We start from the raw sequence: 16,658 nt of genomic DNA on the forward strand, positions 1-16,658 counted from the left end.
GTTACTGGGTTGGAGTGGGTTGGAACGGGTTGGACCCCATCGTCCCACGTTTGGTTGGAAATAGAATGGGTTGGGTTCGACCCCCATGGGGAATATAGCGCATAGATGTGGGTTGGAATGGTCCGCCCAAAACAAGCGGACCACTCTGACCTAGTTCGCTCGCCTTTGACGCCGGCACACACGCGTCGAGTGTGGCGTCAAGGAGGAGACGGCCTGCGGCTCGGGCGCAGTGGGGGGAGCAGGCCAGCGGCGATGGGGCGCATGCGGAAGGCGGGGAGGGGGGGTTCAGGTGGGCGCGGCGGGGGGCGCAGGCCGGCGGCAAGAGGGCGCAGGAGGGCCCACAGGTGACATGTGGGTCCATTGCTAACGGTGTTAAAATACCATCCATCCCATCTCTATCGACCACTTCAACCAAACAAAAAACTAGAGCGAACCCATCCCTCTCATCCAAACACGAGATGGGTCGGCTTCAACTCAACCCACATCGTCCCAAAACCAAACACATGCGTAGCCATGCCAAACATTGGCTTTATAAAATAAACTAGCAGCAAACACACGCCTCGCACATGCTAATTATGTTTTTTTTCCACGAAACACAATATAAACAAGGACGCTCGTATACACGCACGCACACTCACCCAATAAATACATACATATGATAGTTATATCATTTCCTCTGTATGTTTTTGACAATTATGCATAATAGTGCAAACTGTATTAATATATGCTATATTATAATTTATAAAGAGCATATGTGATCTTCGATGCTCCCTCCATTTTTTTGATAGGTCTATTTCTAAAAATAAGTTTTTTCATAAATGATAGTCTTATTTGCCATCGATGTGGGCCACGACAATAAATAACATCAAAAAGTTGTCATGGCAAAATAGTGAAGGACTATAGAGGAGAGTCTTGTTTGCATTAATTGGATGATAAGTGTTTTTCTTGGTTACTATTGTGTTAAGGTAAAATATAACTAAGGGAGTTGATCATACTATCTAATTGACTTCAAGTAGTTAAATATTTTTTTTATTGAAGCGGCTAGTAGTAAAGTACCGCCCGGCCTATATTGACGCAGAAGGTGATCAAAACTTTACAGGTTTTAAAAGCAATGGGGAAGAAAAAAAACTCCACCCGAGCTCTACACTAAGCCCCTTTGGCACGGCTCATCGAGCGGCTTTTGATGAAGCCGTACTAAACACTTGAACGCAAAACGGCTCACGATCGAAAGCCAGCAAAGTCCCACAGAATGCAGTCTCTGTGTTCCTCCACCCGCGAGAAACAAAAAATTGTGGCTTATTCGGGCTTCTCCTCATCACAATGACTCACTTTCCATCCATGTCCCCGGTGCAGGGCGGATGGAGACTAGCGGTGGCGGGTGTGGGGCAAGCATGGTCAGGGTGGCGTGCCCGCGTGGGGCCATGACTGGGGATGGCGCGCCCACGCGAGGCGCGAACCGGGACGAGGCGGCGTGCCCGCGTGGGGCTGTGGTTGGGGCAACTGTCGGCACGGCGGCGCGCAGGCATGGCCAAGCGGCGCACCCACGTGGGGCCGCGGGCGGGGCAGCCGGCGGCGCACAGGCATGATCGGGTGCACACGCTTGCGCGGGGCCGCGGGTGGGGGCATGGCCGTCGGTCAGGTCTGGGCGCCGCTAGAGAGAGAGAGGGAGAGTGCTAGGATGGGAAGGCCAGAAGGGAGAGGCCGATCAGATAAGGAGAGAGTAGGGGAAAAGAAAAGAAGGGGAGAAAGAAAGAAAAATAAAAAAGAAAGAAAAAGAAAAAGGAAAGATAAAAAAAGGAAATATAAGAGTATTTTGGACATTTGATATTTTCTTTCCAATCTAAAAGGTATCTGTTTTGCTAAATATTTTTCTAACAACACAAGCTAGAGCTAGAGAAAAAACAGCTTTACAAAAAAAGCCAAAGTCAAAGCTATTTTGGTAGGAGCCAAGGTAGGAGCCAGTGGCTGAAGGGACAACACATGTCTAAGCCTCAACCAATGCAACTCGGATTCCTACACACGACCAACATCGCCAGAGGAGCTGAAATCGACTCGGATTTCGCCGGCCGGTGCAGCGCAGGCCTCCATGGTATATACGAGGAGCCTACCTTGCACCTCGCGATCTATCCACTTTGCACCTACGTTTCTGCATGTCAGACCAGGATGGTTCGCCCGGACAAGCGCCGCCGCCGGGTCACGGCCGCTACCATCCCGGACGACCTACTGATTTCCGAGGTACTGGTCCGCCTCCCCGCAAAGTCCCTAGGGCGCTGCAGGTGCGTGTGCCGCTCCTGGCGCTCCAGCATCGCCGGCGCCACCTTCGTCCGCCGCCACCTCGAGCTGTCCCACGCGGCGCCTCGCTCCGTGCTCGCCATCCCTCGCAGGATCAATCGTTTCGACGACCACGCCACGTCCTCGGAGATCAGCTTCCACCGCCTCCCGCTACCACCGCCAGGACATGCTCCGGGCATCCTCCACTCGGAGCTCCTCCTCGAGAAGGCGTGGCCCGAGGGCATCACGTGCCTCATCCTCCCGGCGCACTGCGACGGCCTGGTCGCCATCGCCACGGTCACGGACAGGGTCTTCGTGTGCAACCCGGCCACGACAGAGTTCCTCGCGCTGCCGGTCGGCAGCCACAACGCCGAGCTGGATCACTGTGACTACCTGGTACCGAGGGTGGCCCTCGGCTTCGACCAGTGGCGCAACCGCTACGTCGTCGCCAGGTACTTCTACCGGATATACGGCGAGCCGTTCGTCGACGAGGTCACCGGCGAGTACCACGGCGCCCCGGACCACGACGTCGGCCACGAGGTGTTCACGCTCGGCGGCGACTCCTGGGAGCTCACGCAGGACCCGCCGCACCCCGTCGGAGTTCATCAGCCGACATGCACGCGGCGGGCCTTCTACTGGCACGCCGACGAGCCGCAGCCCCGGCTGATGCGGTTCAGCCTGCAGAACAGGGCGTTCGACGTGGTGCGCCGCCCTCCGACCGGCTGGAACCCCGACGTCGACGACATGGCGGGCCTGGACGACGGAAAGCGGCTGTGCTACGTCCACGCCGAGGCGGAGGCGTCGTTCCAGGTCTGGATGGCGGACGACGACGAGGGGCCTGAGCTGCAATGGTCGCTGCGGTGGCGCATAGATCTCCGCGACCCGGTACCCTCTCTCAACTACAGCTTAATGCCGGTTATCGCCGACGGGGACACGCTGGTGGCCGTCGCCGGCGGCACGATGTGGAGGTACGACGTGCAGAACGAAGGTGAGGAGGAAGTGGTGGTGGAGCTGCACAACGTGCGGTACGGGCGGCAGGACGGGTCCGTGTATTATTATAAGGGCCCACCATCGTTCGAACACTATATTGTGCCTTACGTCGAGAGTTTGGTCTCGCCTAGAGCATGTAATGTATAACCGCTATTAAGCACACCCAAGTTGATAGAACGAACCACAATGATCGATGGTCCGGAAGATTGACTCCGATCCATATCTATGGGTACTATTTCATTCTTCCTCCATTACTATTCGTTTTAATTTCTTAAAATATATAACTTTTGATACGCATATGTCTGGAAGATTGACTCCACGTCTTTGCCTATGTACTAGTTGCAGTACTAATTTGATGATGATAGCGATGCTATCCTTTTGTTTGTCATTTGGTTCAGTAATGAGCAGTCTTGATTGGAAGGAACTATGTGATCGAAAATATTTACCTTCGATATAGTTCCAATTTATAAGTGATATTTGCCTATCAATACCACAAGAGATAAATCTCCGTACCGAGAGTACGGATTCTCTTGCTCATAAAAATGATTATTTCATCTATTTTGTTTTATATTTTCTATCCACAAGTGTGACATCAGCTTTGTGTAGATTGTGGACCGACAACGATAATTGTGTGCGGGGATGATGAGATCCATATATATAGTGAACAGAAGAGTATCTTGTTAGGTTAGCTATATATTGAAAAACTTGTTTTTAGGGATGCATGCATACGACTCACTAACATCTAGTTTACATTTGAGCAAAGCAATAGAAGTCGTAGGTTAAAGTTTTAAGTTGGTCTAATTTATCCCCTTCTTCTTGTAGTTAGGCTGTGCGAGCACCAATTCCTTCTGAACAGGCCACTTTGAAGCTAGCGAGCACAAAAAAACTCCCCTAATAATGTTTCCTATGTAGGAAAACGCTAGTTCTCCGAGTGAGGTCGCTTGGCCGGCTACTCAGATGACATCAACAAGATTGGTGAGAACTGACTTGGGTTAGCAGAGATGGAGAGCAGAGGATGGCTTGTTTCTCAAGTAGATGAGTGGCCATGGATCGGCCGACCGGCACGCAAAAGGGGCGAGCCGAGCGCGTCAAAAATTCGTTTCGCCACTTTGGCCACCGTCGTTCGGATTAGTACACCTACATCACACGAGACACAAGGATCTAAAAACCTACTCGGATTCCAAAAGAAGGATGGGAAACGGACTCGGAATCGATTCGACGACACTGCAGGCACAGCGCGCCTCCATGATAAATACTCTAAAGCACCGCATGTACCTCCATCCAAGAACTCGATCAAGATACTTCTCCGATCTGGCAGGATGCTGGGCTCCGACGATAAGCGCCGCCGGACCTTGGCTGCCGCCATCACGGACGACCTGCTCATCTCCGAGGTCCTGGTCCATCTCCCCGCCAAGTCCCTCACCCGCTGCAGGTGCGTCTGCAGCTCGTGGCGCGGCGGGATCGCGGGCGCCGCCTTCGTCCGCCGCCACCTCGAGCTGTCCCGCGCGAGGCTGCTGCCGTCTGTGCTCGCCATCCCCCGCGAGGTCGACGCCGACGACGACCAAGCCACATCCACAGAGATCAGCTTCCACCGCTTCCCGCTACCGCCGGCAGGATGCACCACCACAACCAAGGTGGACCTCGTCTTCGAGAAGGCGTGGCCCGAGGGCATCACGCACATCATCTACCCGACGCACTGCGACGGCCTGGTCGCCATCGCTGTTGAATAATACTTGTGCATATTTAGCGTGTCAGTTGGTTTACTTGGTCACGTTGCATTAGTTTGTTGGGTGCATGGCCGGAATTGCTGGTTGTGCGTGGTTGAGCTCTGACGTGTGCTTGGTCCACGCGGGAGCGCGTATAGCGCATCACGTTCCTGATGCTTGGGATGGCAGGCGTCGTGGAGGGAGTGTGGTGCGTGCATCTCGGCCGTCGAGGCCGGAGTTCAGTTTGTATTCTTGTTGCCTTATATTCAGTTAACAGAGTTCAGAAAAGGCTGCTAGATGCAGCACAGAAACAAGATCGTGTTACAGGGTGTTCGCGTGAGATTTTTCTTCTCTGTGCACTTGAGTAAGATCTTGACAGTCGCGACGACCACCGACAGGGTGTTCGTCTGCAACCCGGCGATGAGGGAGTTCGTCGCGTTGCCGCTCGGCAGCCACAACGCCGAGCTGGACCACTGCGACATGCTGGCCCTGCCGGTGTCTCTCGGCTTCGACCAATGGCGCAACCGCTACGTCGTCGCCAGGTACTTCTACCGGACGTACGGCGAGAGGTCCTTCGACAAGGTCACCGGCGAGTGGTCCCAGGACTACGACATCGGCCATGAGGTGTTCACTCTCGGTGGCGGCGGCGGCTCCTGGGAGGTCACCCAGGACCCACCGCACGCCGTCGGAGTCCAGAGGCCGATATGCACACGCGGCGAGCCTTCTAGCACCCCAACGAGCCGCGGCCACGGCTGATGCGGTTCGTCCTGCAGGAACGGGCGTTCGACGTGGTGCACCGCCCTCCGACCGGCTGGAACACCTTCGACGACATGGCGGGCCTGGATGACGGGACGCTGTGTTACGTCCACGCCGCCGCCGAGGCGTCGTTCCAGGTCTGGATGGCCGCCGCCGACGGGCATGACCTGCAGTTGGTCGCTACGCTACCGCGTCGATCTCCCTGACCCGGTCCTTGATGTTAGCTACAACTTCTTGCCGGTCGTCGCCGACGGGGACACGCTCGTGGCCGTCGTCGGCGAGAGGTTGCGCAGGTACAGCGCGCACAGGAGCAGAGTCAGGATTCGAGGTAAGAGGGGCAATGGACAAAGTAAAGTAGAACTGATAGCCATGTGATTATGAATTACCTGCAGCGGTGTCAATTTGGACAGCGACGGAGGCTTCAACTCTCACGTCCGATCTCCCAGTGGGCAGTCCAGCAGTACCAGCACCGCGCAGCCGCAGTGTCTGGCGAACGAGAAGACCGAAAAACCGAAGACTGACCAGTTGAACGGACAAAGTGACGATGCTTGATGCTTCGTATTCCAAACAATAATGAAGGGAGAAGGCGAGAACAGCTAGATACGCTTAAATGGGTTGCTTCTTATTGGGCTTCAAAAACAGTTAATGTTTGGAATGAATGAGAGGAGGCGAGGAGCTAAACAGTTACTAATATGTACATATATGTATATTCATACGAGGATTAGGGCAGTCTCAATGGGAGAAACCAAACTAGTTTCCATAGTCTAGGATATTGTATCAAGAAATCATTCTTCACAATGCAACTTTTTTATCTAGAGTCTAAATAAAAATCCAACCAATCATTCTCCCTTCTAGTACCGGATCCTCTGTGCATCATGTAAAGGAGCTCGAGTGATGGGTAGCAGTGGTGCAAGCGCAAAGGATCAGGCAATAAGTAAGAAGAAACTATTTGGGTCTCCCCAATGCAGATTCGCTGGTTTCTTGGCTCATTGGTGCACGTGAGGACTTGGTTTCCTCTCTAAGAAATGGTTTCTCTCTCTACATAATAAATTTACTGCCACATCAGCAAATTGCTTAGTTGGCATGATAATTAAGAGGGATAGAAACTATCATCAATGTCCCATTGGGACTGCCCTTATGGTTTACCTGGTTTAGTGCCACCCGAGGATAGGGGGTCACCTGAGGATCACGTGGCTCGGCGCCGCTAATCTTGTAGCTGTAGGTGCTATATCAGTTCATCTATTAGCTGTAGGTGCTATATCAGTTCATCTATCAGTCCCGGGGGGTCATGTATACCACCTCTGCGACGCGCGCACCGGCGAGGCCAGAGGCCTCCCGCCTCCGCGAGCGCGACGACCGCCCCGTGGGCTTCCGCCGCGGCGGCAGTGGTGCCGGCCTCATGGTAAGGGGCGGGAGGTGCGTCGTCGCTGAGCTCCAGCCCGCTGGCGACGGCTCCGGCCGCGCCACGCTCCTCCGCTACACGGTGGGGCTACGAGTGGGTCGAGAGCGAGCTCGCCTGCTCGCCGCCGCTCCCCCGGGACTGGTGCCCCCAGGGAGTCGTCTCCCACGGCGGGATGCTCTTGTGGACCGACCTCTCCTACGGCCTCCTCGCCTGCCGACCCCTTCGCCGACAAGCCGGAGTTGCTCCACGTCCTGCTCCCGACTGTCCTCGACCAGCTGCCGCGGTGGATCTGGCCATCGGCGATGCCCGCCGCTGCGTGAGGGAGAGCGGAGGAAGGCTGAGGTACGTGGAGATCCATGGTGACCCCGGCGCGCCGGTGGTGAGCACATGGGCGCTCACGGAGGCCGGCGAATGGAATCCCGAGCGAAGAGTGCCCATGGCTGACGTCTGGGCCGACGAGAGCTACCTGGACGCCATGCTGCCGGGGAGCGTCCCTGCCCTTGCTCTCCTCCACCCAGAAGACCCCGACAAGCTCTACTTCTTCCTCGGCTCCTGCATCTTTGCCGTCGACCCGGAGGAAGGTTGTGGAATCAACTCGATCAGTTTGGTATGCCTGATCTGCCAAACAAGATGATCATGCGCTCATCCCAGATCGTCCACGCATGGCAGTACGATCCTTCAAGCAGTCGTAAGCATCTTTGTCTTGTTTACTGCTCCTTCTTGTCTTAATTTATAGTGGCAATACCACCAGTTCATCTTTTTTCCAAACAGTGGTTCACCTATTTGCACAATCACACTCTTGATAAAAGGGGAATGGTTAATGTGGAGATGCACGCCTTATAACAATGCAAGCTAATTTCCTGAATATGTATTGACATAAGTTCGCATGGGCAATTGTTGATCTTTTCCGAGCTACATTGTTTGCCTCTGTAGAGCATTGTTTTAGACATGTAATTTGTAGTGATTATAATTTTTGTTGCAAGCCAAAGTCAGTTTACTCTCGGGCCTAGGCAAACATTTAACCATTGTTATTTATCGTCTGTAAAGGATCTGTCCTTCTACTGACAAGCTTCAGGCAGGAGAAGGAAATTGCTGCTTAGTGCAGGTGAGATGACTCGATGTAATGCACACTAATATTCTTGTACAATGTGCATAACCTTATCTTAGAGTTCAGTCTAAATGGCCTAATAAAGTTTTGTTCTATGATTCAGCTTGAATGCTAGCATGCCCTTTTCTGGTGCAATTGGTACGTACCGTATGATCTATGCTGCAACTCTCTGTTTACCTTGTTTTTTCTTCTCTGTTTTTTTAGAGCTTATTTTCTCCGGTTTATTTCAGCTAAAGAAATGAAGAGATTTCGGGATGAGTTCATCAGGGAGCAGCAGCAAGACATCGTATTAAGAAACCAAAAGTATCGTACTTGTTCGCTACTTGTGGCATAGAAGTAAAAGAATCATAAGCACAGAAGTTCTCTTTATCACATGAAACAAAGTAATTCATCTTGTGTCAAAGTTAAATAAGCAGTGGGTTCCACTATTTGTTGCTCTTCATTAGCATGTAGAGTGGATAAATTTTGTACATATGGGTGACATTATTATTGCAAGTATTCATTGATAATAGAATCTTCTTTTTAGCATTGAGAGCAAGACAAAACAATTTAAGTATGAAAGTACGTAACCTCGAGTGGCTCCCTTCCGGGCATCATCCCTGAGTAAGAAATATAAGTATGAAAGCTCGGCATTTGGGCAAGATTACGAACACTCGAGGGTTAGTCCAATGAAAGTTAGCTGTTGTTATAACCAATAGCAACCCTCAAGTCCAGCTGAGGCTTAAGATGACACGAGGGTTTGAAGCTCATTACTCGAGGTTCCTGATAGGAACCCGCTAGGGTTTGTTCCTGATCTTTCGATGAGAGGCGTGGGATAACTCGATTAGTGGTTGGAGACAATGTTCACGGTCCGACTACAGCCTTCCAAGCTACACCTTAGCAACCGATACACCACCTCCAATAGTTGCCGCGATCTTGTGGAGCGCGTCACCTGGCCACTAGGGCACTCATCCTGCAAGCAATCGAAGAACTAGTAAAAATAAGTATAACAAGTACTGAATTTACTAGATGAAGATGAAGGTTTCAAACTCAATCTCAAATAAGATGGGATTTCGAAGATAAGAAGACGGTCGGCTGAACTAGCACACACGCTTACAAGCAAGTAGCGAGAGCTAAACTTGATCTAAACGAAACCCATCTATTCTTGGTGGTGGCTAAGGGGTATATGAAGGTGGGAAGATGACCACCAGGGTGTTGGGGTCGTGCTCCAACCCTAGGAGGCGTCCCTAATGAACCCAACTTGATACAAAGCCCATTAGGCCAAATTAAAGTGACGCAACACCTTTGGACAAAAAACCTCTTGGTAGTAATTCAGTCATTGCGGTCGCCTCAAAAAAGATATGGACTTGAGTCTAGATCCATATGAAAATATACTTTATAACAAATCCGTGAAGTACTTGAACGCCCCAATTCGAGTTCGTATGCGACCGTGGTGACCATCACAAGTTGGTGCTATCCTGGAGTCCAAATCCAGCCTGCGCGACTTTTTTTCCCTTTCGGTCTTCTCCTGGTTCCTAACCACAACAAGAGTGCACGTGTCTCCATGGTCTAAATATGATGGATAAGAACTCAAGAGTGAACTTACTTGATGATTAAGTTGTTAAGCACGGACGCGAGTAATAGAACCAGAAACTGGTACCCGTGTCGGCGTGGACGTATCGTTGATGTTGATGTCCTCATCAGTTCCCGTTGAATCTACTAGGCTAAGGTGTTTTGCTCTTGTTGTTGCCAACGATGAAGAACTTGCGAGGCTAAGGTGTTTTGCTCTTGTTGTTGCCAACGAAGAACTTGCGAGGCTAAGGGGTTTTTCACCCATGACAGACGTTCGAGGGTAACTGAGTTTTGGCGATCCCCAACACTAAAATAGGATCTGTGGTCTAAGAGATATCACTTTTTTTTTGTTTTGAATCAAGAAAAGATTCCCTGCATGCATGCATCGTGGTGGGTGGGTTGACTTGTGAGGTGGTGTCACGTGGTTGGTTGCCTTCATTTAATTTTGTATACACAAACGATGGACCTTCCTTCCTTGGTTCAGGGCGCATGTCATGTATGATGGGTCTGTACATTTGATGTACAGAATGCACCTTAATGCACCTGCTTGCATCGCCGGTATTGATAATGTTGGAGGATGGTGGAGATGTTGTCAAGCGCTCTTTCGGCAAAGCGCATTTAGTTCCAAGGACTGCATTGAAGAGAGAGAGGGGAGGCTCCCAGTGCCTATTCTCGATGGCCCCATTCTTTTCTTGTTAAAAAAAGATTCATTTTCTGCAGCAATCTTTTTTTTATAAAATACTTATACAAATAACATTTTTGTGCAAACTTCTCATGATATCTTTTCAGCACAACTGTTCACAACAAAATATTGTTAGGTAAGCTTGGTACACAAATATTACGTATAACTTCTCCCCCATAACTTTTTAATCATGGCTTTCTAGTACTGTAACTTCCCACGACAATACCGTCAAGATAATATTGCACATAGCTTTTGCACATAATAACTTCTTGAGACAATTTATGAATATAACTTTCGAATGATAACTTTATCCAAATTTCAGAATAATATTTGTTAGAGTAGCTTCTCGAGAAGGTAGGCTTTCTACTTTTGTAAGCTTATACACATACATTTTTTTGAATCTTATTAGTGTGACTTGTTCTTTAGATGGGTCACACTTGAAAGCTGGTTAGGAAGCGTTGAACCCCTGTTGGGGGCCACATCTCTGTTTATATGATGCAGGGAATAGCCCCCATACGTGACATACAAGGAACGGCACAATCTTGGGTAGACTCGGCTGATATCTCTACAAGTTACAACACAAACCTAATATGCTACAACAAACTAACTAACAGCCGTGTACCTCCGATATGTACGTATACAATATGATTACATTGGTTAGCACTATATCGCTAACAACACTTAGGCCTTGTTTAGTTGTCAAAATTGGGAGTGTCAAAATTACTGTGCCGGCACTGTAGCACACTGTAGCGTTTCGTTTGTATTTGTGAATTATTGTCCAAACATTGACTAATTAGGCTCAAAAGATTCGTCTCGCAAAGTACAACAAAACTGTGCAATTAGTTTTTAATTTCATCTACATTTAGTACTCCATGCATGTACCGCAAGTTTGATGTGATGGAGAATCTTCTTTTTGCATAGTGTCAAAGTTGGGAGTTGGGGGTGAAGTAAACAAGGGCTTACGTGATCCAAATGCCAAAATATCTTGTTTTGCATGACAAATTTTGAATCTTAGAGTGACTTGATCAATTGAATCACAATGAGGTAGGCACAGGAGATGTCTGATCAGACATCAGAGATTGACAAGATTATTTGTTTATTGCTTAATTGTTATGACAGTACAAGCTACATGTGCATACTGCTTGTCCGTACATTACTACATTAACAGTTGAGCAGAGAACATCTCTCTATTTCTTGATCGGAGATGGTGTTCCAACGACCGTCGCTAATTATGAGTCTGTTTTGTTTTGCTTGGTGACTTTTATGTTGACGGGCTCTTGCTTCGGCTTGGCGATGACGACCTCGAGCCAGCCGTTAGGGAGGATCTCCGCCTTCATCACCTTGTTGCCGTCGTAGCCTGGAGGCATCAGCAGGCGGGCGTCCAGCGAGGTCGCCGGGCTGTCGTCGCCTCTGTCGCCCGTGTACCTGATGATCAAGAGCGCCTGGTCCTTGGTCGTTGCGACCTCCAGCTTACCCTCCTCCGTCTTGTATCCCACGTCGAACTCGAGGGTGATGCGGTCATCGTCATCGTTGATCTTCCAGGTGCGGTGATTCCCCGTCTTATGGGTCACCAGGGCTTTCCAAAATTCCAAGTAAGAAGTTATTTTATTTACCATGCTACTGGGTACACTTTATCTGTTCTAAATTATAGATCATTTTAACATTTGTTCATAGCTTTTACTATTTGTCTATTTATACATTATGTTTAAACACATAATAAAAACTATGAATATAATATGCTAAAACGACCTAAAAAACGATCGGTAAAATGAAGTTCATTGAGCTAAAGCTTACCACTCGGTGGGATGTCGTAAGGCGGCTGCGCATGGCACGCCAAGCGAAGAGCCCGGGGCAGCTTCCATGGGGCCCAAGGGAGAGCCGCGCCTGGCGATGCCACCGCTGCTGCTCGCTGTTTGCGGAGCTGCAGTGCGGCGGGAGAGAACTTTTCCGGCGCCCGCGGTGGCGCCGCCGGCACCAGGCTCGGGAGGGTGTAGGAGCTCATCATCATCGACATCACTGCTAGTGCTAGCTCTGCAAAGGATGACTGTGTGCGCTGCTCGCTGTGGTGATATGCATGTGTGATGCGCATGCCTTATATAGAGGCCGTGTGGGGGCATGCCGGCGCTGGTTAGCTTTGCTTCGCCTGGCAGTTCGGAATATACATCCAGTGAACGGAACAAGCAGCTTTAATTTCACAAAAGTATAAAGCAGATGTGATGGCTAGCCAGCTTTGCTTTGTCTGCCAGTTCGGAATATTAAGTATTGAGTGAAAGTGAAGAAGCAGCTTTTGGTGTAGAAGTATGAGCGAGAGCCACAAAATAATGCCGAACGAACATAGGAATAACCGCAACACCAATTTATGTGTCTCCCTCTTTTCCTCCCATATCACACCGTACCGTTCTCTCTTCTCTTCTCTTGTCTTTAAACCCCGAGCCCCCATGTCTCTCCACCACCGTGCTCCACCTCCTCTCTCTCATGGGACGTGGCTCACGCACTTTGCCTTGTTGTATGTCGTCCATTTCAATTTTCATTTCTAAACATAATGGTATAGACCTGGGCCAAACTACATGGATTCGCACATGTGAGACCCATACTAAATATGGCCAAAAGAAAACAAAATGCTACAACATGAAAAGCGATCTTTCTAGCTTGTTTACTATGGCAGAAAAATAATGGTGGACCAAGTCCAGAAAAAGAAAAGTTCCCTAGCTTATGTTTGCTGTGGGAGAACATGTGATGGGCCGGCTTAGATAAAGAAAGTAGTGATGGCCCACAGAAAAAACAGCGCACCGCGCACACAGCAAGAGCAGGGCAGATGGGGTGGTCGGCACGTCGATTTCCTCCGCGCGAATGGATCGGAGCATTTCTTCCTGCAACTACCAGATGACCACAACCCCTAACGCTTGACGTACCGGGGAGCCGTAGCACGTGACCGGGTGCCGTATCTCGTTTGCAATTTTTTTTATTTTTATATTATTTTTTTTCGATTTTGCACAAATATACAGTTGAATCAAAAATTTGCAAAAATGGGCTTATACCGCCGGCTGAATTGGCGGTATGGCCCTTGCCGCTGGTTGAACTGGCGGTAGGGGCCTGACACCCCCTACGCCGGTCCTTACCGCCATTTCAGCATGCGGGAGAGCCCTACCGCCGTTTCAACCGGCGGTAAGGCCCTCACCACCTTACCGTTGCCGCCGAAGTAGTGCGCGCGCGGATCAAGGTACCCCCGCCGGTTGAAATGGCAGTAAGGACCCTTGCCGCCGGGTGAACCGGCGGGGGTTCACCCTATTTAATCTAGTGCCGTGCTCGCTCGGTTTACAGGGAGGGGAAGGGGAACCAGAGAGGGAAAGAAGGAAGAAAAGAAAGAGAGGAAAGAATGGAAAGAATGAAGGAAAGAGAAAGAAAGAGAGGAAAGAAGGGGAAGAAGCTATCGTTAACAGGTATGTTTTTCAATCTCGTAGTATAGTAAATTTAGAAATATCTGGTGGTTTTAGATGTACAAAAATCTATATTAGTTAGTATAGTAGATTCAGTATTTAGTTCATAGTAAATCTAGCGCAGTATAGTTTGATGCAATTTTAATATTTATATTATACAACCGTAGGATGCCAAGGCGTGGAAAAGCTAGGAAACCAAGGTAATCTCAGTACACGTTATTACATTAATTGCTAGTCGTATGGTTTAATGTTAGTTGCTTTCGGTTTTTACAACAAAAATGGTAAAGGTGGAGTGGTGTTCTGTTGACTGGAAATGCCTTCGACCTTTTGCCTCTGCCTAGTGGTGTTCCAGTGCCCATGAGCTTTTCCGGCAATCCTTGCAAGGTAGCAAAGTCCGATGCAGAGGACACGTACAGGCAGAGGTACTGAATGTGTTCAAACTTTCAGTTTGAGCCTACGCTTCGTCACCGCCGCATTAACAAGATGGTGAGGAATTGATGTTCTGTAATAATTATTTCGTGTCATATGACATCTTGTATGATTTTTTTTTATTTTGTAACAATTGCATTTGTTGCAGACCGCTCCACCGCTCTGTGATTTTGAGCAGTGGATTGGCACTGAGATTAAGCCTGAAGACAAGGAGGAGATGCAGTACATGTTGCGGTGGGCGGCAGAGAACAAGGAGAGGATGGAGAAGAGATTCAGAGGGGAGGCTGCAGAGAAGGAGCACAAGGAAGAGAAGGAAAGGAGGTGTGTTGCTGCTGAGAGGGAGGAGAGGGAGGGGAAGCTTGAGCGTGCATGCCAAGCGAAAGCAGCGATCGAGGAGAATCCCGATGCCCTAAGGAAGGAAAAGTGGCCTCGTTGTACTCAGTAGTCTCTATTATTGGCTAGTTTCATGGTTTATTCATGGATAATGTTGCGTACTGTTGGACCTTTCATTGTGTTGTCCTTAGGTCATATACTCCGTTATTTGCCACATATTTGTCCTTCCTTTTGATCAATTATTTCAATTATATAGTTCTAATAATTATTTTGAAATTGTTTAGACATGTATAGTGAACACACGGAATCATTGAAACGCATTAAACTTCTGATCTAGATAGAGCAGTCCACGAATGAGCACACATCGTTCGTTACACAATCATACACATCATAAAAGATACAAGTCATCCTACGCACTAAATGCGTCCTCGCTTGAAACGAGGCTCACCGGCACCACGACCACGCCTCACTGCCCGCTGCGCTGCTCTGGTCTACTGCTGGTCGTACGTCAACAGCTCCGCCGAGCCAACGTCGTGAGTCGGACGTCGTCCCAATGCCACCGCTGGTGGTGTTGTCGCAGGTGGTGTCGCGAGGTACTGGGTCGCGCCCGGTGGAGGACCCTGCGGGGCGTCAGGCAACTGGGAGGGACCGATCACGTTAGGCTCGACTCTGAAAAGGTTGTCGATCCAAGTGTGGCCGCTGGACCTCTATTCCTCATCGATGGAGTCCTCCTAAACCCATCCGCGGTTTGTGAACCCTGTTATGCAACAAAGGAAATGGTTTTGTTAGCTCTGTTGCGTAATTAAAAAGGAATAGAAAAAATGTATTCATCATGCACTTGCTGTTCGTATCTCTATGCCTGGTGCAGCTGAAGAGGGCCACGAGGAGCACGCTCTAGTTTAACCGGCATGCATCTATGTGGCTGGCGGCAAGACGTTTTGCGGAACGATGGACGGACTGGGTGTGGCATACCAAGACGGTGGTGGTGCTGGTGTGGCGTAGGACGTCCCGGCCGGTGGCGGACGAACATGCGGTTAAGAGGACGTACTAGCCTGCTGAGTAGGAGCTGGAGAGGACGAATGGGGGTAGGCCGCCCGTGGTGGAAGTTCGACGTCCTGTGACCGCCACGGCAGCTGACGGCCCTCATGAACCTACTGCAGGCGTACCGGGCCCTCCTGTACAACATCCGGTGCTGATGAGCAGTCATGTCGTCGTAGTGGTCGATGCCATGCGTCAGCTCTGTGGCTACCTCAGCAATAACGTCGTACTTTTGGGGAGAGAAAATGGTTCAAGTTAGTCACACCAAATGATGCAAGTTGAGTAACAAAAATAATATAGTAGCTTACCGCGTAGTCGAAGTTGATGTCTCTCGAGCACGGGTACGTCTGCGTGACTGGTGCGGTCTCCGTTGGTGGTTCCCTCGGAACATACGTGACTCGCGTCCTGATCCTCGGTAAGAACCACCAAAGGTACACTGCGAAAGTGTCGTCATCGTGTGCACGGGCCTCCTGCACCACCTCATCTAGTGCGGTCATCCACATGTTGATCCACTGAACCATTCTCGAAGCCCATTGGACTCCAGGCCCACCACCACCACCAACCTGACGGCTAGCCCTAACAGAACCATCGTTGCACAAGTTACATAAATGAAAAATTCATATTGCAAAATGAATCAAAAGGCTGGGGGTGTACCTATGAATGGCGGTCAGGACAACAGACGTAACCGGAAGTGGGGAGTGCTGGTACAGGCCGAACTGCCTCATCACACGGTGAACCGCGTAGTCCTCGACGTGGATGTCGTAGACTAGTGGCCTCGTCATCCTGTAGTACTCCATGTTCCGATGGCACAGCGAAGAGAGGCCATGCGGGGCACGAGCCTGCACCTCCTCGAAGGTGTAGGGTCTCTACCTCACATCAGTATCGACAAGAGCGTCGAACAGACCGATGAAGTCCGGGTATGACTTCTTCGTCTGCACCCCCACCCATATTCCCT

The 16,658-nt window shown here is 50.0% G+C and overlaps 2 protein-coding genes and 1 pseudogene across 2 annotated transcripts; 2 read left to right on the forward strand and 1 right to left on the reverse strand.

Moving 5' to 3' along the window:
* Positions 1–2,163: 2,163 nt before the first annotated feature.
* LOC117849350 (putative F-box protein At2g02030) lies at positions 2,164–3,408 on the forward strand. Its single transcript, XM_034730896.1, has one exon. The coding sequence runs from the start codon at positions 2,164–2,166 to the stop codon at positions 3,406–3,408; it is 1,245 nt and encodes a 414-aa protein (XP_034586787.1).
* Positions 3,409–7,011: 3,603 nt separating this feature from the next.
* Positions 7,012–7,854, forward strand: LOC117849351 (uncharacterized; annotated as a pseudogene).
* Positions 7,855–11,545: 3,691 nt separating this feature from the next.
* LOC117849925 (uncharacterized) lies at positions 11,546–12,530 on the reverse strand. The gene is made up of 2 exons (XM_034731666.1): positions 12,261–12,530; positions 11,546–12,042 (listed from the first exon to the last, which is right to left on the reverse strand). The coding sequence occupies exons 1-2, from the start codon at positions 12,478–12,480 to the stop codon at positions 11,696–11,698; spliced, it is 567 nt and encodes a 188-aa protein (XP_034587557.1). The 5' UTR covers positions 12,481–12,530; the 3' UTR covers positions 11,546–11,695.
* Positions 12,531–16,658: the final 4,128 nt, after the last annotated feature.

This window comes from Setaria viridis, chromosome 3 (genome assembly GCF_005286985.2).
Source record: "Setaria viridis chromosome 3, Setaria_viridis_v4.0, whole genome shotgun sequence".
Lineage (NCBI taxonomy): Eukaryota > Viridiplantae > Streptophyta > Magnoliopsida > Poales > Poaceae > Setaria > Setaria viridis.